This window comes from Lottia gigantea (assembly GCF_000327385.1).
Source record: "Lottia gigantea unplaced genomic scaffold LOTGIsca_9, whole genome shotgun sequence".
Taxonomy (NCBI): domain Eukaryota; kingdom Metazoa; phylum Mollusca; class Gastropoda; family Lottiidae; genus Lottia; species Lottia gigantea.
In genome coordinates, this window is record NW_008710950.1 from 1,005,015 (window position 1) to 1,019,056 (window position 14,042).

General features: G+C 33.4%; 3 protein-coding genes across 3 annotated transcripts; 2 read left to right on the top strand and 1 right to left on the bottom strand.

Moving 5' to 3' along the window:
* Window positions 1–1,238: 1,238 nt before the first annotated feature.
* On the top strand, window positions 1,239–6,084 carry LOTGIDRAFT_109067 (hypothetical protein; the record flags this gene model as incomplete). Its single annotated transcript, XM_009068239.1, has 7 exons — window positions 1,239–1,368; window positions 1,743–1,853; window positions 3,238–3,533; window positions 4,589–4,711; window positions 4,819–4,930; window positions 5,510–5,606; window positions 5,907–6,084. Coding segments are annotated over 7 exons (1,047 nt in total), but the record flags the coding sequence as incomplete, so codon positions are not given.
* Window positions 6,085–7,980: 1,896 nt separating this feature from the next.
* LOTGIDRAFT_108735 (hypothetical protein) lies at window positions 7,981–8,790 on the bottom strand (the record flags this gene model as incomplete). Its single annotated transcript, XM_009068240.1, has 1 exon — window positions 7,981–8,790. A coding segment is annotated over one exon (810 nt), but the record flags the coding sequence as incomplete, so codon positions are not given.
* An 866-nt stretch (window positions 8,791–9,656) lies between these two features.
* LOTGIDRAFT_184457 (hypothetical protein) lies at window positions 9,657–10,540 on the top strand (the record flags this gene model as incomplete). Its single annotated transcript, XM_009068241.1, has 1 exon — window positions 9,657–10,540. A coding segment is annotated over exon 1 (852 nt), but the record flags the coding sequence as incomplete, so codon positions are not given.
* Window positions 10,541–14,042: the final 3,502 nt, after the last annotated feature.

Here is a 14,042-nt window from a genome sequence, read left to right on the forward strand (position 1 = left end):
GAAAACGAATGTGAGAATAATTCAACCTGTAATGAAGAAGGTTCACTGTGTATAGATGATTTGGGATCTTATCATTGTGAATGTTCACCGGGTTTCTTTATGATGAATGAGCACTGTGTTGGTATGTTATGAACCTATCAGATATAGCAAAGTTTTCCACTTGACGACTCCATCTGAGAGTGAATTACAAGTACATTACTTACTTGGTAATATATTGCCTTTTTAAAGTTATTTGAACTATAGTGCTAATCGAAGGTTATTGATACTAAACTATTTATAATTGTGTTAATGTGTCCTTTTATATTTTTTAGCCAAGCACTTGAAGAGTAAACGTGATCAGATAGATTATACACACGTTGGAATTGGAGTAGGAACAGCTCTTGTATTTGCTACAATTATTGTTGGAGCGGCAATACTTATCCTCCGAAAGGTTATTGAAATTTCTGTTTATAAAACACCCCTTGATTGTTAATTGATTAAAACATCCATGGAACATAAAATTAATACTGCATGGAGCATCAGTTGATCATGCTGAATAAAAAACACCCTTGATCACATACTGTCACTGAAAAAAAAGACTTCATTGCTCATATTTTGAATAATATAACACCGAATTGAGGTGTGGCATATACCATATCTTGATTAAAACAAGCTTTTGGTCATAAACTGAATAAAATGCAACATACTGGGCGTTATTCTTAATGAACAATGCTGATTCGTTTGCCTGTTTCAGAGACGGGATTCGTTTGTAAAAAAGATGACACCAAGTTTTGCAGCAAGATACAATATTAGTCGACGAAATTCTAATGTAAGTGAGGTAAGTAAAGAAGAATTAAGATACAACTTCTACTCCACGTTATTATCTCCGAACTCAAAACTCATCGCAAACTTAACATTGTGCTTCAGTGAGTGTCGATTTACAGTCTTAATTTGGGTTTCTACGTTTAACAAACCTCAAAAGGACATAAGGAAGATGTCACCAACCCATAAATAATGCTCCCTCTACTTCTGGTTAAGCCAATTTTGACGTTGTTGATAACGACCCCTGGGATGTGGGCGTCGACAATTGTTTCTGAAAATATGGGTCTAGGATGATAAAATAACAGTATTATATTGAAACCCAGTTTTATTTTTATCATATTCAAACATATGAACGAATCAAATTATACATTGATACATATTGTTAAATTATTTCAAAGGGTTATGAGAATGTTGGGTTGGAAGTGGATCGCGATGCATTTCCGAGAAACAGATTAAAGTTTGTTGATCATTTGGGAGAAGGAAAGTTTGGTAGAGTTTACAAGGCTGAGGCATTAAGTATCTGTAAAAGTGGTAAATGGGAAACAGTTGCTGTAAAAATGTGGAAAGGTAGCTATATTAAATTTTCCATCTACAATGCTTTTAAATCGCACGACGATTAAAAAGTAATCAAAACAATCTATTTATTTACAAGTTATTTACAAGGGAACGAATCATCCAGATAGGGAAAAGGCAATAGAATAGCACTAAAAATGGCTTGTTGAATAAATAATTAAATGTTCATGTCGGGATTCTAATATGCCAATTGTCCATGGATGGTCGAAAGGTTTGTGTTTAAATGTGAACGTAACGTGTTGAGATTACAGATGGGGTTTTAGACTTTTCACGCACATTTGTATTTAATCTGTATCGTAATCGTTGCGTTGAAAACGTGCAAATATTGGCCGGTGTAACACTGTTTTGTAATATTTTTTTCAATTAAGATACTGCAACTGATGGGGAAAAGGAAGATTTTTACCACGAGTTAATGATCGTCAAGAAAATAACCCATCATCCAAATGTTGTTTCATTCTTGGGAACCTCAAAAGCTCAAGGTAAATGCTTCTCTTCTATAATAGCCCAGTCACACCAGAATGCGTTCTTACTACGCTGCTACTACGATGGAAAATTAGCTCATATCGTGTTAAGGTCGCCATTAGCGTATATATACAATTTTTGACGATCGACCTCAAAAAGAATCTTTTATGCACTGTTTGGAATGTTTTTCATGCTTTGTTTATTATCATTCCTATACAAAAACTTTTGACTAATGCTGGAAATGAATCAAGAATTGCAATCAATATAATTGGTTTAAATTAATCATTTAAGATTTTTTTTAAATGAATGCTATTTGTTCTAACTGCTCTAATCTGATTAAAATACAAATCTAGATGTTTCCTGTTTTTTTTCTATTAGTCATTGCATTTACCGGACCAGATTCTTTTGAATTTGGACTCCATGAAATCTTAAGATTTCATAATATATACTTACCAATCAAACGATAGCTTACCAAGCAAGGTAACATACGCCCAGTGGCAGCTGTCGGAAATGATAATAGCGTCTTTAGTGACCAGAGTACAAATTTTCTCATTTTAAAGATCTTCATTTTGCATTTGTAGTTTGAATTGATTGTTACTTATGCTGAGTTTTAAATCAATAGCAATAACCCACATATTATCACACTGCTTAATATTTTGAACATATTTTAAAATACAATAACCTCAAACCGGTAATCTAGATATCGTAAAAATTTCAACTTGACCAATATAAATGATAAAATCAAATTTCATTAAAATCAGATGAAAAGTGTAGACTTTATTGTGCTCATGAACAAATGTTGATGTGTTTTCCTAAGTCGAGGGCCATAACTGAAAAAAAGTGCATCGAAAAAGGGTAAAATTCAAACATAACCAAGATATTATCAATAACTCAAATTACAATATACGCCCATCTTACGTGTGGGCGTATAAAAAAGTTCATCGAAGACTCATCAAATTCGAACTTGACCAAGACATCATCAATATAAATGATCACACCAGATAAAAATTAGTCTCTATTGCGTTCCCAGTCATATTTGGATGCGTTTTTCTTAAGTCAAAGGCAATAACTAAAAAACCGTTCATCAACAAATCGTCAAATTTAAACTTAACCAAGAACTCATCCATATAAATAATCACACCAAATTTAAAGTCAGCTAAAAACTGTAGTGTCTATTGCGTTCACAAGAAATGTACCAAGGGGGATTGCAGTATACGCCCCATTTCCGTATGTGTGCGTATAGAAATGACAATAAAAATTAATTACACAGATCATGAGATGCATGATAGAAATTTCTAGCGAATGGCAGAAAACACACAGAAAGAAACATTCATATTTGCAATTGAGTTAAATATAATTGTTCAGTATTTTATGCTCTAATAAAACCTATGTTTATTAAAGGTTCTGATTCGGTGTTGATGATTATGGAGTATGTACCAGCAGGTGATTTGTTAAAATTCTTAAGAAATAAAAGAACATATTATAATCAAATAGAACTAGTCAATAAAACAAGTGATGAACGTGTGGAACCAGCGCAGTCGAACGGAAGCATAAATGGAGGCTTAAGTGGCGAGAACAGCTTCACAACTTCTCGACAAACCGAATTTTCAACTTTTCAGCCCGATTTAACACCAAAAGATTTACTTTGTTTTAGTCATCAGATTGCAAAAGGTCTTAATCATATTGCATCGTTAAAGGTATGTGACAATATTGAGTTCTCTAAATTGGCATTTAAAAGTATTTTAAATTATTTGTCAATGATTATATATTTGTTAAAAAGTAATAATTCGTACGTTAATGTGGGCGAATATTGTCGTCATCCCAGTCTGTTTGTCTGTCCGTCGCTCCGCCTGGATTTTGACGAAACTTGATGTGAGATTTTGTAATCATGAATGGTTGAACCATATTGAAAATTAGACGAATCGAAAAATATTTGATATGAGTTCTTGAGTTCAAAGTGTGAACCCTATTGAAAATTGAAAAATATTTGATTTTTGTTACTGCCCTTGTTCTTGAAAACTTGAAAAGTTTTAACTTGTGAAAGGTCCAGAAGGAACAATTTTTGACAGATTTAGAAATGTGGTGAAATTATTAATTATTTCCCTATAGATATTTTAAAAAAATCCTGAAAAATATGAGTTATTGCCCTTGTCCTTGAAATCACATTCAAGGCACAATTCTCAACAGATTTTTAAAGAGACTTCCTTGAATCGAAAAATGTTTAATATGGGTTATTTCCCTCGACCGAAAAGAATGTGTTCAATGTTTACCTCGTAAACTCCAGAAGACCAAATTCTGAACTGATTTAGACGAAACTTGTTGAAAATAAAAATAAAATTCCTTAATAAAACTTGTGCAGTATGAAAATGTTACTCTCGAAATATTTCATTTATTGATAGCTCTTGTCAACCGCCCAGATGACCTAGCTGCCATTACAATGGTGGGCGTATTACGATGTGCCATTGTTTGACGAGCAACAGTGCACACAATAGAAACCAACTGATGCCTTTTGGTCAACTAAAATGTACCCTTTTCAGAACAGATACTAATAGAAACAAAATTCTAAGTGTAAACACAATAAATAGTTTTACTGGCAAAGGAACAAAAATGATCTGCCATAGCGTGCTTTTTGCAAAATATAGATGTCCCTGCTATATCCAAAAAATAGATGCTGTATAAGGTACAAAGGCATATAATTTAATTTCTTAAATTAACACAAAGCTTGATATTAATTTTTTTTTTACTTTTAAAGATAGTACATAGAGATGTTGCAGCACGAAATGTACTGGTTGGCGAAAATAATATCTGTAAAATTTCCGATTTTGGATTGGCACGAGATATTGAAGGCTCTGATGAATATGAAAGAACCACAAAGGTAGGGTAATAAGATTTTTACAGTAACTTGAACAACGGACATGGGATGTTTGTAAAATTTCTCGAGGATCTGTTTTGATATGTACTGTAATCAAGTTTTTTTTCAAGGGACCCTTGCCAATACGATGGATGTCAATAGAATCATTAAGAGATAATGTTCATTCTACCAAATCAGATGTATGGTCTTATGGTGTTTGTTTGTGGGAAATAGCAACATTCGGTCAGTATATATGTCGGTATACAATAATGAAATATTTTCAGTGTTAAAATACTGCATCCCTATGAAGTTACACAAGTAGAACTTATTCTCGTGTCTACCATTTGAGACAAATTAGGTTCTAATTTCAGTAGGGATGCAGGCTGAAAATAGGTCAGTTCCTGTGAATCATTTTCTTGTTCCCACGGGCATCTCACAGTTCCCAAGGTTCTCAACTGTCGCGCCGGATGCAACCGGTATTTTCAACTGAATGTCTTAAACTAATAATCTGTCCGTTATAAAGTCTTAAAATCATATCTACCAGAAAAATAACAATTTTAATCATGCAATTATGTCCTCATGATCCAAAAAAAGCGACTTTTCTTTTTATAGTTAACTTTTATAAATTACAAATTTGTTTCCTCATATAATTGTTATTCAGCAGACTTTTGATCTTTTATATAATAAATCGCAATATTACAACGTGTTTTAATGACATGACTCAATAAATCATCCAGGTATTCAATTAGTCGAATGTTATATATTGTTGCCATTTGGTTTTTCTGCTCAATTTTAAATTGTTTGTTGATTTGTGTCTTTCAGGTGCAAGTCCTTATCCTGGTAAATCAGCCAAAATGGCAATGGAAAGTATATTATCTGGGGAGAATTTGTCATGTCCAAGTCATTGTAAACACGAGTTGTAAGTTAAAGTATACAATAGTCTTATTATTGGGTTAACCGGATTGAACTGTGTAAGTCAATTTTAGCATATGTAGGTTTGAAGAATGAACTGAAATTAGAACATACTGTGATCGTTTTTGTTGATTTTAGAAAGTTTTCTTTCCTTCATTCCTGAGCTGATTTCTGGTAGATGAAAAAAGGTGGGAATAGCAAATAATTAGGTCTTTTTCATGCCCCTTTAAGATTTTAAAAAACTTACCAAAAAATCATTCTTTTGTAAAACCATTTTTCACTTTCCTGCATAATATATCAATTTCAGCTATGCCATTATGGAAAGTTGTTGGACTACGGATCCTATAAATCGACCAAATTTTGAAGATTTAGTTCATAAATTAGAAGAAATGTTGGAGGCTGAAGGGGAATATATGATGCTTGATTGTTTTGATGAAGGGATTTATTGTGTTATAGACGAGACTCCTTCAGATGAAAGGGCTTGAATTAGATTGTTTATGTGTAATATATCTAATTTGAGCGCGCCATGCCCGATTTTTGTCTTAAATATAATGTCCATATATAATTTCACACAGATAACATTTATGATTTCACTATTGCATCAGAAAGTCACTCTGTAAATATTCATTCAAATAAACATATCTTGTAAACAAGGTGATGGTGTCAGAGTCATACAAAGAAAAATGAAATCTCTTCTTACCGACTACTTAATAGTTTGCTAGTGTATATGAAGAATGAACATGTTGATAACTAGCATTGTATGTATCAGAAAGATATGATATACGAGTGATAAAGTGTACCACAGTATTAATTCCTTTCGTTATCATTTACAATTTAATGAATGCAAGTACGCTAATATATTTAAATTTTGGCATGAATAAATATAGTTAATAAGAAATTATAAAAAGAAGTACAAAATTATTACAAAAAGTAAAAAATTATAAAATAAGAAGAAAAAATTAAAAAAAAAGCGTAAATGAAACAGCAATAAAACTAATCTAAAAAAATTTTTAAAAGTGTATTGGAAATTAAGTATAGAAGTAAAAACCGATGAACATAATAAATGTTTGTATATTTATCAATATGAACGAAGCAGATGAAGTGCATTCTACACTTGGCAGCGGTTGTTGATTTTCCATCCTTTCAATGAGCATAGGTACTCTCTTATTCCAGAACTTGACTCTTCTAGCATGTAGATTATTTCTAATTTCTATCATGTCAGATGTGATGTATAAATATTTCTCATCCTTTGTATTATATTCTGGCCAAAATGTTGAAGTACCACCATTTGGATTTCTATAGTAAAATAATTGAAACTTAATGAATATGTGTTCTGTGTGTAAAAATTCTAATTTGAAAGTGGATCAAGACTATTGAATGCCCGATTCTTATTACGACAATAAATTAAAATGTCGATCGAAATTTTTGAGTGACTCTATATGCCTTTATTCATCCTGATATTTTAAATTATATTTGAAAATTTGGATGATAATAATTTTTGAACAAAATCTAGCTAAGAATGCTGTTTTCAAATATTTCTGGACTTTTCAGTGATATTATGTTACGTAAATCGTTTTCATTGCATTAACACATTATTGAAAACTGTTTTACAAGGACATAAAATTTACACCGATTTAAATCATGCCGAATGAAATATGAAATATGACGTATAATTGTGTATAAACCTACCCGTTTTTAGCAAAATTTGTCCAGTATTCCATCACTTTTGACGAAAATGTCCACAATGGACGAGTCATGGAGTCATTATAATATCCATAATGCAGAGAAAGTCCAGGAGGAAAACCAAATATGTACGCCAATTCAGAGGCATGAGTAGCCCCAAGTACCCAGCTGTCCTGTTGAACTAAAGAATATATCTCGTTATATTCATATTGGAAGGTTTTAGACAAGGTGTTCATATGTGCATGTCGCATAACAGAAGATTGTGTTCTTGGAAGAAAAAGTAAATCTGTCATAAAGTTGACAGCCTGTACAATATGTGCGTCTCTGTTTTGTGGATTTTGAAAGTTGGAATATTGAAACACAACATCATCCAGCATTATTTTTGTAATTTTGTCACCCATAAGGAAGTTTAAAACTCTAGACATCAAATTCTTATTGGTCTCCTTGATCACATCTATTCCATAAGACGTATTTCTATAGATAGTCATAACTTGTTCGTATTGTGTTATAGAACTATGTCCTTCAAAACCATTCGTTCCCATTAACAAATCGACTTTTTCGAACAGAGGAAGAGAAATATTCCCAGTTGGATATCGTAGTTCGTCAATATGAGATTTAAATACAAACTCGTCATCGTAAGATGGTCCCCATATATCTTCTTCCTTAACCGACGCTACCATTTTCTTTGTGTCATTATATTGTTTGAAGCATCGAACCATCTCAAGAATCGACGTTACAGGACATTTTATTTCAATTGCTAACCTTCGAGCCATTAATTTCGGATCCTGGGATAATGCCCATATATCAGACGCAGTTCCACTTTGCGCAATAACTCTGTGAAATAACCCATCATTTGGAGGATATAAGGTTTGAAATATTGCAGAGGCTGATCCAGCCGACTCTCCAAATACGGTTACTTTAGATCGGTCGCCACCAAAACTTTCTATATTATCATGTACCCACTTAATAGCCATGTGTTGATCCATTAAACCATTATTTGGCTGTACTAAATTCTTATCATTAACATTTAAAAATCCTAATGGACCCAGCCTATAATTGATTGTCACAAGAACTATCTGACCATAAGCAGCTAATCTTCCACCACCATATTGATTACTGGAACCAAAAACAAACCCACCACCATGGATGAATACCATGACAGGAAGCCTTGCAACAATGTCCACATTTGGTGAAAATACATTTAAATACAAACAATCTTCACTTTGGTTTTGTACTGGAGAGTTTTGTGTACACGATGATCCATATTGCAAAGCTGAAAATGGTTGGTTAAATCGTGGTTGTTTAACAGGTCTTGAAAATCTCAAATCTCCCGTAGGTGGTACAGCATACGGAATACCAAGAAATTTATATATGACTGATGTTCTCCCAGCATAGGTCACTGATTCTGAGTCTCCTTTAATAGTCCCAACATTTGAGCTAACATTTACTTCTTCAGCGTAACAAATGCTGATCAGAAAACTCACTGTACACAATCTTAATAACTCCATATTGAACTGGTATGCGTTGTAAGACGTTATCCCTGTAATATATGTACACGGTATATCTTATGTATACTGTAGACAAAATAAAAAAATATATAATAAAATGTGTCACTCGATTCATAAAGGAAATAAGTCGTTTCAATTCAATGACTTTCAACAATCTAGTTTGTCCACCATTATAAGGTTCACTCGTGTTAAAGGGGTCCTAGTCTAGTATTTTCAAAATACAAAATTGTAACAAAAACAAAAAGGGGTTTTGTATTAATACCCCAAAATTTGGTTTAATTTAATTACCCATTCGTTCATTCACACGTTCTAAAACCAACATTTCCTTGTTTGATTTCAAAGTTAGATTGCAGGCACACGAACAGTCTTGGTCACCGATTTTTGTAGCGGAATCTTGAGTAAAATCTTGCATGTTACCTCGATTCCACGAAAACATTATCGCATTGCCGACAGGATTTATTATAATAATAATTGATATTTGTTGCCGATTATTTTATCGTCTGCACCCATCCAATCAGATTCATTTTCCTTTCAAATTATCCGCTCGTGATTATCGATATAGTGGAAAACACCGACTGAAGAATTTTGTAAAAGATGCAAATCAATTTCTACGATACACAAAAGAGTCTTTAAAGAATTTACCTGGCCGATAGAGTAACCAAGGTGTAAACGTCGATAAAATTGTAAATTGGTTTATATTGGCCTATTTATTGGCCTATTCGTATTTCTATTAACTAAGGGTTAAGTTTTCAAGAGGATAAAAGTTATATTTAGTTCATATTAAGTATTATCTAGGTCGTTTTCTAAAAATAAACAAAAGATAAAGGGCATATAGAGTATTTCACAATAACGAGTAATAAAATATTCTTTCGGTAGACATATAGCCTATAACAATCATGCCTTCACTATGTATTGTGTTAACTTTATTTGTGCTACAGGTATCTTCAGCTAGGATACGATCTCTGGTTACAAAAGTCGGCAGAATTGATGGACAGATTCAAAATGTGTCGCTTCCTAATCCAGACCAGACGCAGTCTGAAATTGCGAGTTTCTTAGGCATTCCGTATGCTGAATCACCAACAGGCAATCGTCGTTTTTTAAAGCCAGTTCGAAAAGCTAAATTTACAGAAACTTTTAATGCATCGTTGTATGGGCCTTCATGTCCTCAGAGTTCACCTGCATTTCAATATGATCGAATTGATGAAGATTGCTTGAACTTAAACATACATACACCAGATGTTATGGATGATGGTCGAAAATTTACTGTAATGATATGGATTCACGGAGGTGGATTCATTTTAGGAAATGGGCGCGTATTTGGTGGTAAAGAATTGGCAGTTTATGGTCAAGTTGTGGTTGTTACTATTAATTATCGCCTTGGAGTATTTGGTTTCTTGAATACCGAAGGTGCTGATGTTGATGCTAATGCTGGGCTATATGATCAACATTTAGCCATTCAGTGGGTACATGATAACATTGCTGATTTCGGAGGTGATCCAACAAGGGTAACAATATTTGGTGAATCTGCTGGTGCTGTTTCCGTTATTCATCAGGCCTTATATCCCGAGAATAAAGGTTTATTTCAGAGAGTAATTGCCCAAAGTGGAACTGCCAACCTCCCATCAGCTATTACACTTCATCCTTTGGATAGAGCAATAACATTCGCAAAGGAAATCAAGTGTTTTGCTACGTCTAATAAAGAAATGGTAAAGTGTTTAAGAGCTCGTAGCATGACTGAATTACTGAATGGAACTGGTTTATGGACACCAAGTTATGACGGTATCTTTGTTGAAAAAGATCGCGTTGAAAGCCTGAACTCCCCCATAAATAGTTCGTCTGTTACACTGTTTGAAAATGTAGATTTATTGATGGGAACTAATGGTTATGAAGGTCAACTGTTCATAGGCGGGTACCCTTTTACTGAATTATATGGAACACTTATGAACAGCACGACTTCTTTAAATGAACTCCGAAAGGCACTGAATACAATATTTGAGTTGAAAATAAAAGGAACATTTAAGGATAAATTCAGTAAAGACATTCTAGAAGCTGTTTCCTTTCAGTACAGTAATTATCAAAATCCTAATGATAGAAGTCGACATATACAATATCTTTGTGACCTTTTAACCGACATAGAATTCTATATACCTTCGTTTACTACAATTGAGAAACATGCTCACAACAATAATGTTTCCAAAACCTTTCAATATGAATTTAATGAGCATTATCCATTTTTAACGCGGGACTTTTGGATAGATGGAGCTCTCCACGCCGATGAGTTGCCTTATACCTTCGGTTTTCCCGAGGAAATGAAGTTATATTATGGTAATTACAATAGAAGTCAAGCTGTATCTCAATGGGATCTTTCGTCAACAATAATGTATTATTGGAGTAATTTTGCTAAGTCAGGGTAAGTCTTATAGTTATACAGTGGACTTTCTACTGTACCCCCATTGGCCCTGCTAGGCCTCCTCACCTTCATATTTCCTTCCACTGGTCTTATAATAATTTATATTGCATAGCTGATCTTGTTATTACCAGTTCTTAAAAGAAAATAATGAACATTTACATCTTAACCTACATTTATATTTCAGTTTTGGCGAATGATGTAGGGTATTCTTAGTAGTTAAGAGATAAATTGACCTTTTACTACAGGTTTATCTGACCTATATTTGTTTCATAAACTAGTATGTTCAAAAGTAACAGTATAGATAAATTCAACACAATCTATGTAAATATAAACTCCCCTACAAAATGGATATCTTGAAGCCAAACATTTATTTGAATGAATACATTCCAACGACATAATATGCTATAATAAAGACACTATATTTCAGAAACCCTAATGATGCAGGGGAAGATCCAAATCAAAAGATGAATGATTTACCTTTTTGGTCAGAATATTCCACCACTGATAGAAATTATATGTACTTAACATCGGCAAAACTAGAGAATAGAACTGAATTAAATGCAAGACGAGTTGGATTTTGGAGAGAATATATACCAAGATTATTACAGAAGAGTGAGAATAAGAAACGAGACCTATCAGTTTGTGTTAAATCTCATGCAAGATCTCTTACCTCATCATTCCGCCAAAATGTGTTTTGTAGTATGATCATATTTTTTACAGTTATAAGAACTATATTTTAATATCTCTAAGTTAGTAACTTTCTCACTCACAGTGGCTTCAAAATCAATTTTTTCAATCCATTCGTCAGAGTAAAAAAACAACCAACAATCGAACGTGTTACAATATTAATGGCTTCACAACATTTTATCACAATAAATTTTAAGGATTAAAATCTTTAAGGGTAAATTATTGTAAGAAATTTAGCATTAAATAGGACGAACGATGACGGGTTTCTTCTTCTGTACAAAATCAGCCGATTTAACAAATTGATGCATTGTTTTAGACATGATAATCCACCCGATCCTTGGCCAAGTAAACCTCTTCAGGTGCAGTGAGTAGTTTTTCACCTTTTCGACTAAGCAACAACGCCAAATTAATTTTTTGTATGTGTGAAGAGTGTATAAAGCCATAAATTTTCACCGCTAATATTTTGTATTCAGCATCTTGATCCAACTGGGGGTATTTAAAGAAATATATCCATATGCCATGGGTCGTCAGAGCCTATAAATCTTCCAATTAGAGAGCAGTAGATTTCCCATCCCACGTAAATTGAGTCGGAATTGAGACATCATCGCCGTTTTCTGTCTTTTCAATCGTTTTTTTTTATGTGGTTTGGAGCTTGAAATACATTCAATGGCATGCCAGTGTGCAGTAGAGAAAGTTTCGTGAAAGTTTCAACTTAAAATATTCAAGCTTTTAGTTACAATATAACGCTAGTGCATGGCAAGGATAGACCAATTGTGAATCACTTCAACCTTCCCGATCATTCGATTCATGACCTTCTCATCATGCCTATAGATCACCTAGTATCAAATCGAAACATAGACGTCTACAACACGAAAGCTACGGGATCGACAAACCACAGACTATAAGGCAAAATGGGCTTTACATTTAACACGATAACCAAATACTCCCCTTTGTAACAACATATAATTCTACAGTTACCAAAGCCTCCATTATAGTCAGACGCCTTTGCTCGGAACTTCAAAACAAATTTCCCCATGCGTACACAAAACGTTTGGTTGTAGCTTACACAAAAAATCGAAATCAATTTTCTCGTTCACGGTAGACTTGAACCATTGAATACCTATTTATCCTAAAAGTAGGTATTTCTTCATTTAAATCGATTTCGAAGTTAACTTTCACGAAAACCATTTTCCAGGACTGGTGGACAGGGTGTGTTAGTGTGTGTAAAATCATTCTTTAACTAATTTTCACATAATTGATAAGCTTATCTATGGCCTAGGCCAGTGCTTTCATTGAGACTCGTCTCAATACACTGATAAAAGTCGTAACCGGTTACGTATGTATGTTGAATCCCGTTTCCCATTTTCACTGTACTAGCAGATATATGAAAAAAATATTTTGATTGGACCATCAATTGTTAATAAATCAGCAATAATTTCAAATACGTACCTCCGAAAATGAAGAGTTACAGATCCGTAGTTCGAAATAGTTTGAGCAAGCAAATGTCAAATTTTGGTGTTTAATACGGCTTCTCTGTTGCCAGATCGACGTAGAGAAACTATACAAAGGATATACATATAATATCACACATATAAGCTGAACGTTGAAATTAAACCTGAATGTTCTTTTAAATTCGTTGACTCTGAAATCCCGTTTAACGACGCCACCTTTTCTTAAATACAGATTTCTGAAAAGTTGCTTATACTGCTATCGACAGCTTGGTCGAGGTTTTGATCGAATGGTTGTTACAACGTTTTCACGATGATGTAATGTCATGTTGCTGCAATATTTCATTATAGATTTCGTTCTTGTGAATTTCACACTTACTTTTTATAGATCTTTAATGTCACAAACACGTGGCGTGTCGATGCAACTATCTATATATTATGAATTTTATTGATAATGATATATTAAAATGAGAATTAGAGATGACTGTGTGAAATATGGAGTCGACAAAACTCACTGGAAAAGTACTTGTCCAGCCTTGTGGAATACGGAATCACGTAACTCGCACTTTTGTTAATGTTATACATATGCTGAAAGGCATAAAAAACGTCATTTCTAAAAATACCGGAAAAACTTAACTTAATTACGTCGTGTTCTTTAGTCAACTAATTTGAATTTAAAAAGTCTAATGGTCTTGTGGGGCGGTCCA